Here is a 13,379-nt window from a genome sequence, read left to right as displayed (position 1 = left end):
ATTACCATAAGCTTTTAAATAGGGTCATTAATACTGATATATTTGGAATCAGCATAAAATTCTTCACAAGATGGACCTTTAAGTACATTCTCATTAGATAAGGGAAGAAGATAAAACACGCTGAAGACCTCAGTTTTCTGCGTATTTGCATAGTTTCTAATGCAAAGCTGCGTGAATGGTCAGTAATATCTAAAGTGGCAACAAGGCAAAAGCAATTTTGTGTCTCGCCCACTTATGAAAATAACCAGAAATATCATGATTTGCGAGGGCATGCATGAGAATTATATCAAAGCTTCATTGTGAAATGACTGGGATGGAATAACACTTGTCATATTAAGAGCGTTGCACGCAAACATTAATATTGACCTGAAAATGACCTTTGAACTTACGATGTGACCTCCGGCTGCAGCATAACATGCAGGTCGCCTAAGTACATCTACCATCCAAGCTTTGTTTAAAAGTAACTTACGGTTGCGGAGTTAGGTGTCATAAGAGAGTCTTGCATGTAAACTTTAACGTTGACCTGAAAATGACCTTTGACCTTACCATGTGACCTCCGACTGCAGCATATGATGCAGGTCCCCTAAGTTCATCTACCATCCAAGTTTGGTTGAAAAGCTACATACGGTTGTGGAGTTAGGTGTCATAAGAGTCTTGCATGTAAACTTTAACGTTGACCTGAAAATTACCTTTGACCTTACCATATGACCTCAGACTGCAGCATAACATGCAGGTCCCCTAAGTCCATCTACCATCCAAGTTTGGTTGAAAAATGACTTACGGTTGCGGAGTTAGGTGTCATGAGAGAGTCTTGCATGTAAACTTTAACGTTGACCTGAAAATGACCTTTGACCTTATCATGTGACCTCCGACTGCAGCATATGATGCAGGTCCCCTAAGTTCATCTACCATCCAAGTTTGGTTGAAAAGCTACATACGGTTGTGGAGTTAGGTGTCATACGAGTCTTGCATGTAAACTTTAACGTTGACCTGAAAATTACCTTTGACCTTACCATGTGACCTCAGACTGCAGCATAACATGCAGGTCACCTAAGTCCATCTACCATCCAAGTTTGGTTGAAAAATGACTTAAGGTTGCGGAGTTAGGTGTCATAAGAGAGTCTTGCATGTAAACTTTAACGTTGACCTGAAAATTACCTTTGACCTTACCATGTGACCTCAGACTGCAGCATAACATGCAGGTCCCCTAAGCCCATCTACCATCCAAGTTTGGTTGAAAAGCGACTTACGGTTGTGGAGTTATGTGTCATTACAGGTTTGTGACGGACTGACGACAGACAACATTTGGATCCCTAAGTCTCGCCGTCACCTCTGGTGGGCGAGACAAAAATAACCCTCATAGGTCAAAATAGGAATAAATTACATGAGGTCAAAACTACTTTGAAATGTATGATTTAAAGGATTAATACACCAGTGTTAGGTGTCACAGCACACCCTTGTAACGATTCTGGTGACATTAGAAGTATTTTTTATTAATTGAACTGATGTTATTGGTTATTTTGGGGGCCAAATTGCCTAATACATTGGTCACGCATTTTCTCATTGACTTTCTTGAGCAGGCAATAAATTGGGTCCGTGAATAAACTATTGGAAACTTATTCACTGACCATTTGATCACAGTCATAACCAAGCAATAATGTACTTAAGTCGCCCTGCTCAGATGTCTGATACGGCTAATAATGATAAATATTAACGCAATCCTAACTTGTCTCCTCACGATTCTCGCTATAAGCTGAACATACACATTGGGCAGGGGTCAAAGTAGCCAAAATGACTATAAGCTTTTAAATAGGGTCATTAATACTGATATATTTGGATTCAGCATAAAAATTCTTCACGAGATGGACCTTTAAATGCATTCTCATTTAATTAGGGACGATGATAAAACACGTTGAAGACCTTAGTTTTCTGCTTATTTTCTAATGCAAAGTTGCGCGAATGGTCAGTAATATCTAAAGTAGCAAAAATAACCCTCATAAACCAAAGTGATGGAATAAATTACATGAGGTTGATAGTTATGATCCAGCATAAATTTAAAAAGGAAATTTGGATTTCTAAATTTCAAAATATGACCATAATGACCGCTACAATTGTGATTTGGCAAATGAAACCACTTTATCTGGAATCTGGGTGCATTTTTACTTAGGATAGACCCTTTATATTGGATGAGATTAACAAAGCATTCTGTTCAGGGACCATTTTCCAAAGAGTGGTCAAAATGGTCATTTTCGGTCAAATATTGGCCAAAATGGCCAAAATTTTGTGAGGATGATCAATATGACTCACATTTTTGGAATCAGCACGAAATTTAACCCCAGATAAACTTGACAAGCCCTCCTCACCAGAAATTCTGAATAAAGCCCCCTATTTCCAGCACTTAACCCTAAATAAACTGCTATTTTTACGCCTAAGAAGAGTGGGGGGGGGGGGGGGGGCTGGATCTCGACCGTCAGTCATGCAATCACGAAAAAAAATCAGCACGCACATTACCCATGGCATAATCTACAAAATGGTAATATCAAATTCTTCAAACAGTCTTATCACTAATTGTGTAAATTCAAAATGTTGCTCTAATTAACTAAATAAGGCCCCTTAAACATTTTAAAGGATTCTAATCAATTGTATGAAAATAATTCAACATCACAATTATTTTCTATGTATTTTATTTTTTGGTAAATTTTGTACGTATTCTCTGTTTTTATTAACTTTTGCTTTTTAATTTTTTTTTTCGATGGAAATCATCAGAGACTTTATTCTGAATATAAACAACATGAAATTAATTGATTTCAATCAGTAAAATGAGAAATAATAATACATTTATGAATTTGGGCTAAAAACACTATTTGGATTGGATTTGTACACTAATTGATGTTTTTCAGCAATTTTGGGTCTGCATGCACTTACAAAATGTTGCGTAATTTTGGAACTGCTTACCTGGGGGTCGAAAATTTTGCCTCAAAAGTTTCGCGAGATTTGAAAATAAAAAGTCAGCAAAGTCAGCGGGTCAAAAAATGTCACGCAGCAGATTTATAACAAAAAATGTTTGGGGGGGAGGCGGAATCAGACCCAGTCTAATTAAGGTTAAACTACATTACAATATCAATACACAGAAAATATTTGGTAAAAACGCATTTTGATATTCATATCCACAATAATTTAAAATATAAATATCTTGAATCAAATTGAAGTTGAACAATTACTGTACCTGTATTTCACCAATCATTCCAGTGGTATCCATTCTACTCGCCACATTGACAGTATTTCCCCAGATATCATACTGGGGTTTTCTAGCTCCAATCACACCAGCCACAACAGGACCATGGTTAATACCTGGGTGAAAATTATTAATTGGAAAATAATATCCTTTATCCTAGATGAGAATTATAATTTGTTAATAATATGATACTTATAATACGAAATAAGGGTCTATTGTATTTTTTCAAACTTATATACATTATATCCGACAATCTTCATTTCAAAAGGACTCATTTCTTTAGCTAGAATTTAGTTGAATGCTGACATTTCAATAGCTAAAACACATGAATCTTTGACAGTTTGAAATTACATTTTACCTGAAATAACAAATATTTACGTTGGATCTCAAATTTCATAATTAGCATCATCATCATCACCACCACCATCATTATAATCACCATCAAACATACAACCCTGTAAGTTCTTACCTATCCTTAGTTTGAAGTCATTAAAAGCCTGTTTGTTTAGTTGTTCTAGTTTATCCTGTAGAGCCATAGCAAACTCAGTAAGGACTCCTACATAGTACAGAGACTGTTTGGTACTGACTCCTGATTCCGGTTGTTTCAGACCAGCTGCAGACATATATGTACTACCAATGGTCTTGATTTTCTCAACACAGCTATATTTAGGCTTTGATAGGAGCTGAAATAGAATAAAGACTACCAATATATTAATAAAATGAACAAGTGGAGTGCCCCTGGCAGTATCACCTGCATTACGTGATTCATTATAGCAGCAGTGCTGACTTTGAAAACTACTACAAAATAATTATTCACAATTCTAAACACCATTTATACAATGATACAATACTACGTTCATTGACCTTAATGATATTTTAACTAGATCATATGACCTAAGACTTGTCAGGCATATTTCATTACCCCTATGTCCACAATTCATAAACTATATCCATAAACTTTGAAAGTCATGACAGCAATTTAATAATTACCTCCAACATGGCCAAAATTCATTGACCTTAAAAACCTTTGACCTTGGTCATGTGACATGAAACTCTCACAGGATGTTCAGTGATACTTGATTACTCTTATGTTCAAGTTTTATGAACTAATACAATTTCAGAGTTATGATAGTAATTCAACAAATACCCCCACAGATAGCTAATGACCTTGGTCATGTGACTAGAAACCCATACAGGATGTTCATAATACTTGATTAATATGTCCAAGTTTTATGAATCAGATCCATAAACTTTTAAAGTTATGATGGTAATACAACAAATACTTCCAATATGGCCAAAGTTCATTGACCTTAAATGACCTTTGACCTTCGTCATGTGCACTGATACTCATAAAGGATGTTCAGTAATACTTGATTACCCTCATGGCCTAGTTTCGTGAACTAGGTCCATATACATTCTAAGTTATATTTCAAAAACTAGACCTTAGGTAATGATTTCGAAATTAACTCCCCCAACAAGGTCTGAGTTCATTGACCATAAATGACCTTTGACCTTGGTCACCTAACCTGAAATCCAGAAAGGATGTTCAGTAATACTTGATTAAGCTGATGTTTAAGCTTCATGAACTAGGCCTATTTCCTTACTAAGTTATGCTGTCATTTCAAAAACTTAATATTTGGTTAAGATTTTATGTTGACGCCGCCAAAGCCATCAGAAAAGCGGCGAGAGTCTCAAGCTGCTTCGCAGGTGAGAAAAAAATAAAATCAGTGGAGCCAAATTGTATATGTGGATTGTAGTTCTCATAGACATACTATAAAAGCAAATAACAAGTATACAGGTGTATTAATTAGGTGGTCTGTCATTTATGACAGATCACCTCTTAATTTCGTCAGAATTTTCTTATTTTTATTATTATTTATTTATTTTTACGGATTTTCTTGTCGCCAGGTTATCTTAAAATAGACTTAATCAATATCATTGAATTTCATGTCATCTATAGGATCTATCATGGACACGTCAAAATAAGCTTTTCAAGGTCATCGGGTCATGATGACGTCATCTAGGCGCCATTTTGTAAAATCACATTATCAAAAATCAATTAAATTAACATCACATCAACTTCAGGTCAAAGGTCATCAGGTCATGTCATCAAAAATAACCTAGAGGTCACGACGCGCACGTACGCGCGCGTCAAAATTTCAAAATGCTCAAAATCACTTTTTTACCAAACGAGAGTACGTTATAGGTCATTTTAAGCATTTCAAAAATTTGCGCGCGCGCACGTATGCGCACGCGTTTCCGCACGTTACACCTTAACGAAACTCAGAAACACCGTTTTTTTTACTTCATTGCATTGATAATATAATTCTGAGCAATTTGATACTGAATTTAGCTCTCTACGACCATTAATGACGAAATTAACACCCGTTAAAGTCTGCAGCACGTGTGCGCGCGAGCTCTCACTATAGGCCATATATGGGCAAAAACATGCCTATTGAAAATTCACTGTAGCTCTTTAAAAGGTCCGTTGACCCCCAATTTTTTTTTCATATATCGATAGAGTATGAGTTGTAGATTTGATTTCATGTCATCAATGTCCCTTAATTATATCGTGACGTCATCAAAATGGCGCCTAAACTAAAAATTTCATTTTTTCAAAAATGACGTCATCAAATTTATGCAAATTTGGTTGTAACTTCTCGAATATAGATCGTTTTTCGCCCAGATTTCGATATGTTGTAGTTTAGAATGTACTCTTTCTCCTTAGTTAACATGAATATTCGTTTTGAGAAACGCATCATTGCGTAAAACAGCGATGAAAAGAGGCATGTCATTTTTCCTCATTTTGCGTGTAATCTCTATGGGACATGACTTTTTCTCAAAACCAGATTCGACATTCCTCTATTTCGTGAGCCATATCTCCATTTTTTCTTGTCAGTTTTCTTTAAGCTTTTAGTATGTTGTAGCTGAGATTCTAAGCTTTCACAAGTGTGCCCTTCATTTTTTGATCAGATGCCGAGATCATGCCCGTATTTCACTTGCAAAATTGGACTTGTAATTCTTAAAATTGCTTACGTGTATTCTCTATGGGGAATATCTTGGATTTGACTGCTTTCTAAAGGGCGCGGGTTCGAGTCCGGGGGTGAACAAGATGATTTTTTTTTTCACTTTTTTTTCTTTTTGCCACTTCTTACATGATCCTTTATGATAATTAAAAGCTATAAAAGTTAAAATTTAGCAAGATAAAACAGATTATAATTGCTTTTTTCATATCACATGTGTTTTGCGTGTAATCTCTATGGGACATGACTTTTTCTCAAAACTAGATTCGACATTCCTCTATTTCGTGATCCATATCTCCATTGTTTCATGTCAGTTTTCCCTGAACTTTCGATATGTAGTAGCCGAGATTCTAAGCTTTGGGAAGTGTGCCCTCCATTTTTTGATCAGATGCCGGGATCATGCCCGTATATCGCTTGCAAAATTTGAATTGTAATTCTCAAACTTGCTTACGTGTAATCTCTATGGGGAATATGCTTGCTCAATGGATAACGCATTTGACGTGTTCGTCCGTATTGCTGACGTGTAGGTCCGTGTTGCTGACGTGGTGGTCCGTGTAGCTGATGTGTAGGTCCGTGTTGCTGACGTATTGGTCCGTGTTGACGACGTGCTCTGCCGGCATGATCCGTGTAGATCCGTGCTGCCGTGTTGATGCCGTGTTCACAGTCATCTGGGGCAAAAGTATCCCGGACCTCCCCGGATCATGCCAGCATTGCCGTGTTGATCCGTGAGGTATAATCATCTATCTTGTATGTATCTGTTTGAAGATGTATGTCTGACGATTGTCATCACCACATCAATAATCACATTTAGTAATGGTCAAAACTTAGGATGTCTACGATCAAGATTATCAATGATATCTAAATGATTTATTTCATACATCAGCCGACACTGAATGACAAATCATGACAGACCACCTAATTCGTCCGCATGACGAATTAAATTCTAGTGTGACATTTGTATATATATGACCCAGTAACCTGTCAAAGCAGTAACTGCTGACTCCATACCATCTTAAAATTGCCATTTTAAACTCCCCATAGTAGATAGAATGACCAATTTCACATTGCATTGGCTTTCAATAATTTGGCTTCATTCTCCAGGACAAAAGCTTAAAATATCTTTGATCCTAAAAGACCTTTGACCTCGGTCATGTGACCTGAAACTCAGGCAGGATCTTTACTGATGCACTATTACCCTTATGTCCAAACTTCATGAATCAGGTATATCTACTTTCTACGTTATGATGACATTTCAAAAACTTAACCTTGGTTAAGATTTCAATATTGATTCCCCCAACATGGTCTAAGTTCATTGACCCTAAATGACCTTTTACCTTGGTCATGTGACCTGAAACTCAAGCAGGATGTTCAGTAATACTTGATTACCCTTATGTCCAAACTTCATGAATCAGGTATATATGCTTTCTACGTTATGATGACATTTCAAAAACTTAACCTTCGTTAAGATTTCAATGTTGACGATGCCATCGCCACTGCCGTTTGAAAAGTGGCACCTTTAGTGTCGCTCAGCTATGCAGGCGAGACAAAAATAAGCAGCAATTACTTTAGAATAGGCAAAAATTTCATCGCACTGGATAAATAAAAATGCACAAAAGAAATGCTGAATGTTGGTTGGACAGATAATTACCCTCATGGAGCATTTTTACCCAATATTTTTTGTGTGTATAATGTATGTACATGTATGTCATGAAAATACCTGAATTTCTCATTCATGAGCTTCCTGGATATATTATGATTATGATATATTCTTGTCTAATAGCAAGTTTGGCTGAGATGGTGACTGTATACACTACATATATTAGGCCAATTCTTGAATATGCTTCCCCTGTCTGGCACACTTCTATCACAATCAAAGAATCCGATAAACTGGAATTTGTTCAAATGCGGGCACTCAAAATAATTGTAGGATATGACATTCATTACTCTGATAATTAGCAAACTCACTTCACTATCTTCCCGAAGGGATTCACTTTTATTAAACTTTGGACAGAAATTGATGAACTCTGATCATCATAAACACCTACTTCCAACACCAAGGTCCGTTTCTTGTACTAGTCTATCACGCAACATGACTGGTTTCCCACAATCAAATGCAATACTGAAAGATACCGTAAATCCACCATTCCTCACCTTGCAAAGATTTGGAAGTAGTTTCAATTTCTGTATTTTGATTATGTAGCCATTCCTTGTCACCGTGTCAGCCCACGATCCTTCTGTCTCCTTTTTTTTTAGTGTTGTTACAATGTAAACTTACTCTCTTACCTTATTTTTTCTCCCCTTTTCTCGTTCTTTCCCTTTCCTATAGTAAATTTTTCTTTACCTATTTGAGTCCTATCCCTTACACTTTTCTCTTTTTATTTTCTTGTCTGTCCCTCTTTCTTTCTTTACATCCTTTCTTTAGCTTTCTATCGTTTTTTTGTAGGTTAGGCCTACATACATGGAAAATTTGGATTGATTAGTTATTGTCTTGCTAAAATGTATTATATACTATTTGTTCTTATGTTGAATCAATTTTTTATATATAAATCATTTTGTATCTCATGTAGAATATTCATATTTTTATGTAGTGTCAATCATAATTTACAGTATTTTGGCTTTCATGTTCTCCATGTCACCCTCCTCTTCTTAACTACTTTCTTCTTTTTTCTCTCTCTACCTCACTCGATTTTCTCTTTCTATTTGGAGGACATACCCCCTCTCTTTCTTTCCATTACTCTCATTTCTCTCTCTCTCTCTCTTCGTCTTCTCTTTCCCTCTTCCCCTTTGCTTATTTCTCTCTTTCTCAACTTCTATTTAAGAGATACATCTTTTAGTTGGAGATAAATTTTGATGTAGAATACTGTAATTATGTTTTTATGCATTTGCTTTGTTATATCTGTATATTGTACTTCATTAATTTTTGTAAATTGACCCTTTCAGTTTGTGCTGCTGGTCAATTTTTATGTGCATATATACCAATAAATAAATAAATAATATGCTTTCTGAATAATAGTACACAAATATTTGCATAATAGCGCCATCATACGCACTTCCGTTCAACACAACGCAATCAGTTGCAACATGCATCCTCGTTGTGAGCTCTCGTAAAGCTGAGACATGTTACTGCAAGGCAAAGAGCTGGTGGGAGGGACTTAAGTAGATGTATCCAGTTATCTCATAAATAAGACTAGAAATTTGACGTGTCCAAAGGACACAGATGCCCCTGCTTAACGTGATCAGAAATTCATTCAATATGATTGAACTTAATATCATGCAGAAACCTATATGCGTATACATGTAATGAACAAATTTAGACCTTTGAACCAACTCGCATATATGAGCTGTGACCATTGACCTGAGGACTCCAAATTCGAACTTAGCCTGTATTTTGGTGTCATCTACCTACACACCCAAATTTTTAAAAAATCTGTTGAATATTTCATAAGTTGTCATACGGAAACCAATTTGCATATTTTCATGAGCTGTGACCTTTGACCTGCAGACTCTGAGTTTGATCTCAGCCTGTATTTTTTGGTGTCATCTACCTACACACCAAAAATGTTCAAAATCCATTAAATAGTTTTCGAGTTAATGCGCAGAAACCAACTGGCATATTTAATGAGCTGTAACCATTGACCTGCGCACTCCAAATTCAAATTTAGCCTGTATTTTGGTGTCATCTACCTCACACCAAATTTTTTAAAAATCCATTAAATAGTTTTCGAGTTAATGCGCAGAAACCAAAAGCTGTTACCATTGACCTGCGCACTCCGAATTCAAATTTAGCCTGTTTTTTGGTGTCATCTACCTACATACCAAAAATTTTTGAACTCCATTAAATATTTTTCGAGTTATTGCGCGAAAACCAACTCGCATATTTAATGAGCTGCAAACTTTGACCTGCAGACTTCGAATTCTAACTTAGCCTGTATTTTGGTGTCACCTACCTAAACACCCAATTTTTCAAAAATCCATTAAATATTTTTCAAGTAATTGCGCGAAAACCAAGTGGGGGGATGGACGGACAGGAGCAACGCTTTATGCCCCCTCCTGACTTCGTCTGCGGTAGCATAAAAATCAGTCAAGTAATTACTTTATAAATTGTTCTTATAAACACAAAACTGTGTTCTGTTTTTAGATAGGAATCGCAGATTATTCAGATTATACTAAAATGAACTGAAACAGATTGTTCCACAACTCGTTGATACTCATTTGCTGATGCTTATGTTTTGACAGCTTGTGAGCCTCTATGTTGGCAAAATTTTATATTATAATAAACTCATTTTGATTAAAATATACAATTCTATCTTAATTATTTAATTATTGGATGGTCAAACAGCCTGACTAGATTAATAAGTCAGGTTCACATCAAACACAATGTGACAGACAATAAAATGGCCTATCAAGTAGATGTGTCCTTGTTATTGCCGTAAAGTAGTGCTTTCGTATATTGAAATTACATATTTCACAGATTTAGAAAAATAATTGTTCTAAATGAATACTGTGAGAATAATGTATTCAGTATTAAATTTTTTTTACTGGGTTTAAGAGTGAAAATTTCAGATGTCTAACAATTACAAAATTGCATGTTTAAAATATTTCTTTTGTTTTGAATAAAATATTCACTAAAAATAGAAAAATCATATTGTGGCTGGGCTGATAAAACCTTGTGTCTCATAACTTAAATATTCTGATGACAGCTCAGAATATGCTAGATTTTAGAAGTAAACATGGGCACCTACCTACTTTTGCCTCAAAAGAGTTTTTCACAGGTATCAGGAGACTTTTCCCAGAGAATATGAGACCAACATAGCTATATTTCTAAATGCAGCCTTTTCGAAGCTGCCCTCAAAATGTTTTAATTTTGAGATATGAGGTTTTGTCAGCCCAGCCACGATATGTCAAATTAATAAGAAATAGCACTCTACAAATAATTGGCAAACACAAATCTCAAAGCATTTAATTAGATATTGTTTAATATGGGATGAAAGAATAAAGCATAATATGCAAGAATAAATAAAATAAGAATACAATTTTAAGTATGAACGTCTAATTTGATGAAAACGGGGGGGGGGGGGGGGGGGGGAATCAAGCTGAGCAAGAGCAATGTAAACATAGGTGTCAATAAATAAATTATTTTCCCAACACAAACTGTGAAAATTGAGCCTTCATTAAAAAGAGCTGCAAAGATCTTTCTTTGAAGATACATTGAGAACACACCTCATCAAAGTCTGCAATGATTTCATTGAGTAGTCTCAGACACTCTAGACCCTCATTATTGACATCAGTCTCGGTGTAAAACTCCTTGAAGTTTGGTATGGAGGCAAACATCACTGCAATCAGATTGTATGACTGGTGATACAGCTCCTAGCAAAACAATCAAAAGAAACATGAGTTAAAATGTGTAAATTTGTATTTCAAATCTCGTCTGACCTTCATTGGCTACCCATTCGATAAAGGACCAAATATAAACATCTCATATCAACATTCAACATGGTATTGCCCCTGCTTATCTTCAAGAACTTGTTAAAATTCATAAACCCAGGCGTAATCTCTGTCCTGGTTCACAAAATCTTCTCTCTGAAATTACTGTCAAGCCCAAATCACAAGGAGTTCGGGCTTTCCAGAAAGCTGCACCAATACATTGGAGTTCTCTCCCACCGACTTTACAAAATATTACCCAGCTTGAGCAATTAAAAATCCACCTCTTTCAGAATGTGTAACTATAAGTTAGGTTAAAGGTTCTAAGACACACAGGCCATCTCATTCTAGATACAAATCTGTTATTAGGCAGTTTTACTTGAAAAATACAAATTTGTCATCGGTTTCTGTGTACGACGAACCGGTGTTGAGTTATTCCATGGAAATAAACTTCAACGGAAACGCCCACTAAAATGTTCAAAAAAGTCGGCCGATCGACCTGTCAATCATTGTGACGTCACCGAAGGAAGGCTTTATCAGCTGTGCAGCCGGATCCCTAGTTATTGTACATGTTTCTCGTGTAGTTACGGTTTCGACCGAGCTCATCCTTAACCGATTTTTTAGATTTTTACGAGGTTTTGATCGTGGCTGCAGCATTGTCATCAGCTGCGTCTGATTCTTCGGACTTTGAAGATTCAGGTTCTGAATATTATTCCAGCCATTCAAGCCGACCAATTTCATCAAGTTCTGACGACAACCACAATAGGCACGTCATAATGATCACGTGATATACAAAACCAAATTGGGCTGAATTTTTGTGGGCGGGGCGAATTTGGCTCAATTTTCAATACAAAATGCCTTTGAACCTGATGTGGGATGTTTTTCAGTTAAAATTTTGATGGAATCGTAATAAGTAACCACTAAGCTAACAAAATAATCAGCATCTTTGCAGTATTTCATGGGACCTTTAAATCTATTTTTAAATATTCTTGGACATTTAGAATTATGTATACAATGTATTTGTTTTTAAATCTACAATTATAACATAATTTTACGCCTTTTACATGCATACAGACCTGCAGGCATTATGCGTCTATTATTAATTTCTAACACCATACGATCATTTTGGGTGTGGTGAAATTACGTCACAGACCATGAAACCACATTACTTTTGGGTCATGTGAGTTTGGTGTCATTCCACCAAGGAAAAGTAGTCCTCTCTTTTTTCTTTCATGATCATACACACGTATTGCTACATGATTGTCGAAAATATTCAAGAATATATATATACACATTTACATGCTGTATGTATACATTTATGCCAATTAACTATATATTCACAAGCATATAAATTTTCAATGCAGAATATGACATCACGAAAAGTTGAAATGTGGAAACATATTAGGCAAGGCCCTGTAGCTACATGTAGGGAGCAACATTATAACACAACACTACAAGAAGTTCTCCAGACTTGTTCTCTTTTTTTCTTCACTGTTTTGTATTAGAATGTGTCTTTGCAGTTATTTAACTACCAGCCACTGAGGCTGCTGATCATGGGTGCAGCTGACCAGGATATATCCTGGATGATTGATATACTAGGGGGTCTTCTTTTACCATGGCAAAATTAATTTTTTTTAAAAATGGCAAAAGAAATACCAATGAAAATGAGATGGAATTAAACAAACCTCCCACTTTGTTAC

At 35.9% G+C, this 13,379-nt stretch overlaps 1 protein-coding gene across 1 annotated transcript in view; it reads right to left on the bottom strand.

The window, feature by feature from the left end:
• LOC121408135 (adenylate cyclase type 2-like) overlaps positions 1-11,752 on the bottom strand; it is a 29,478-nt gene extending 17,726 nt beyond the window's left edge. Inside the window, exons 1-3 of the mRNA XM_041599460.1 lie at positions 11,479-11,752; positions 3,705-3,918; positions 3,227-3,351 (exon numbers count right to left, since the gene is read on the bottom strand). Of these exons, the coding sequence (XP_041455394.1) occupies positions 3,227-3,351; positions 3,705-3,918; positions 11,479-11,589 (450 nt within the window). The 5' untranslated portion in view covers positions 11,590-11,752. The remainder of the gene's footprint in view (positions 1-3,226; positions 3,352-3,704; positions 3,919-11,478) is intronic.
• Between the last annotated feature and the right edge of the window lie 1,627 nt (positions 11,753-13,379).

The sequence above is a fragment of the Lytechinus variegatus genome, chromosome 2 (assembly GCF_018143015.1).
Source record: "Lytechinus variegatus isolate NC3 chromosome 2, Lvar_3.0, whole genome shotgun sequence".
NCBI classification, from domain to species: Eukaryota; Metazoa; Echinodermata; class Echinoidea; order Temnopleuroida; family Toxopneustidae; genus Lytechinus; species Lytechinus variegatus.
Note: the sequence above shows the minus strand (reverse complement) of the source record. Positions and strands in the feature narration are given on the sequence as shown.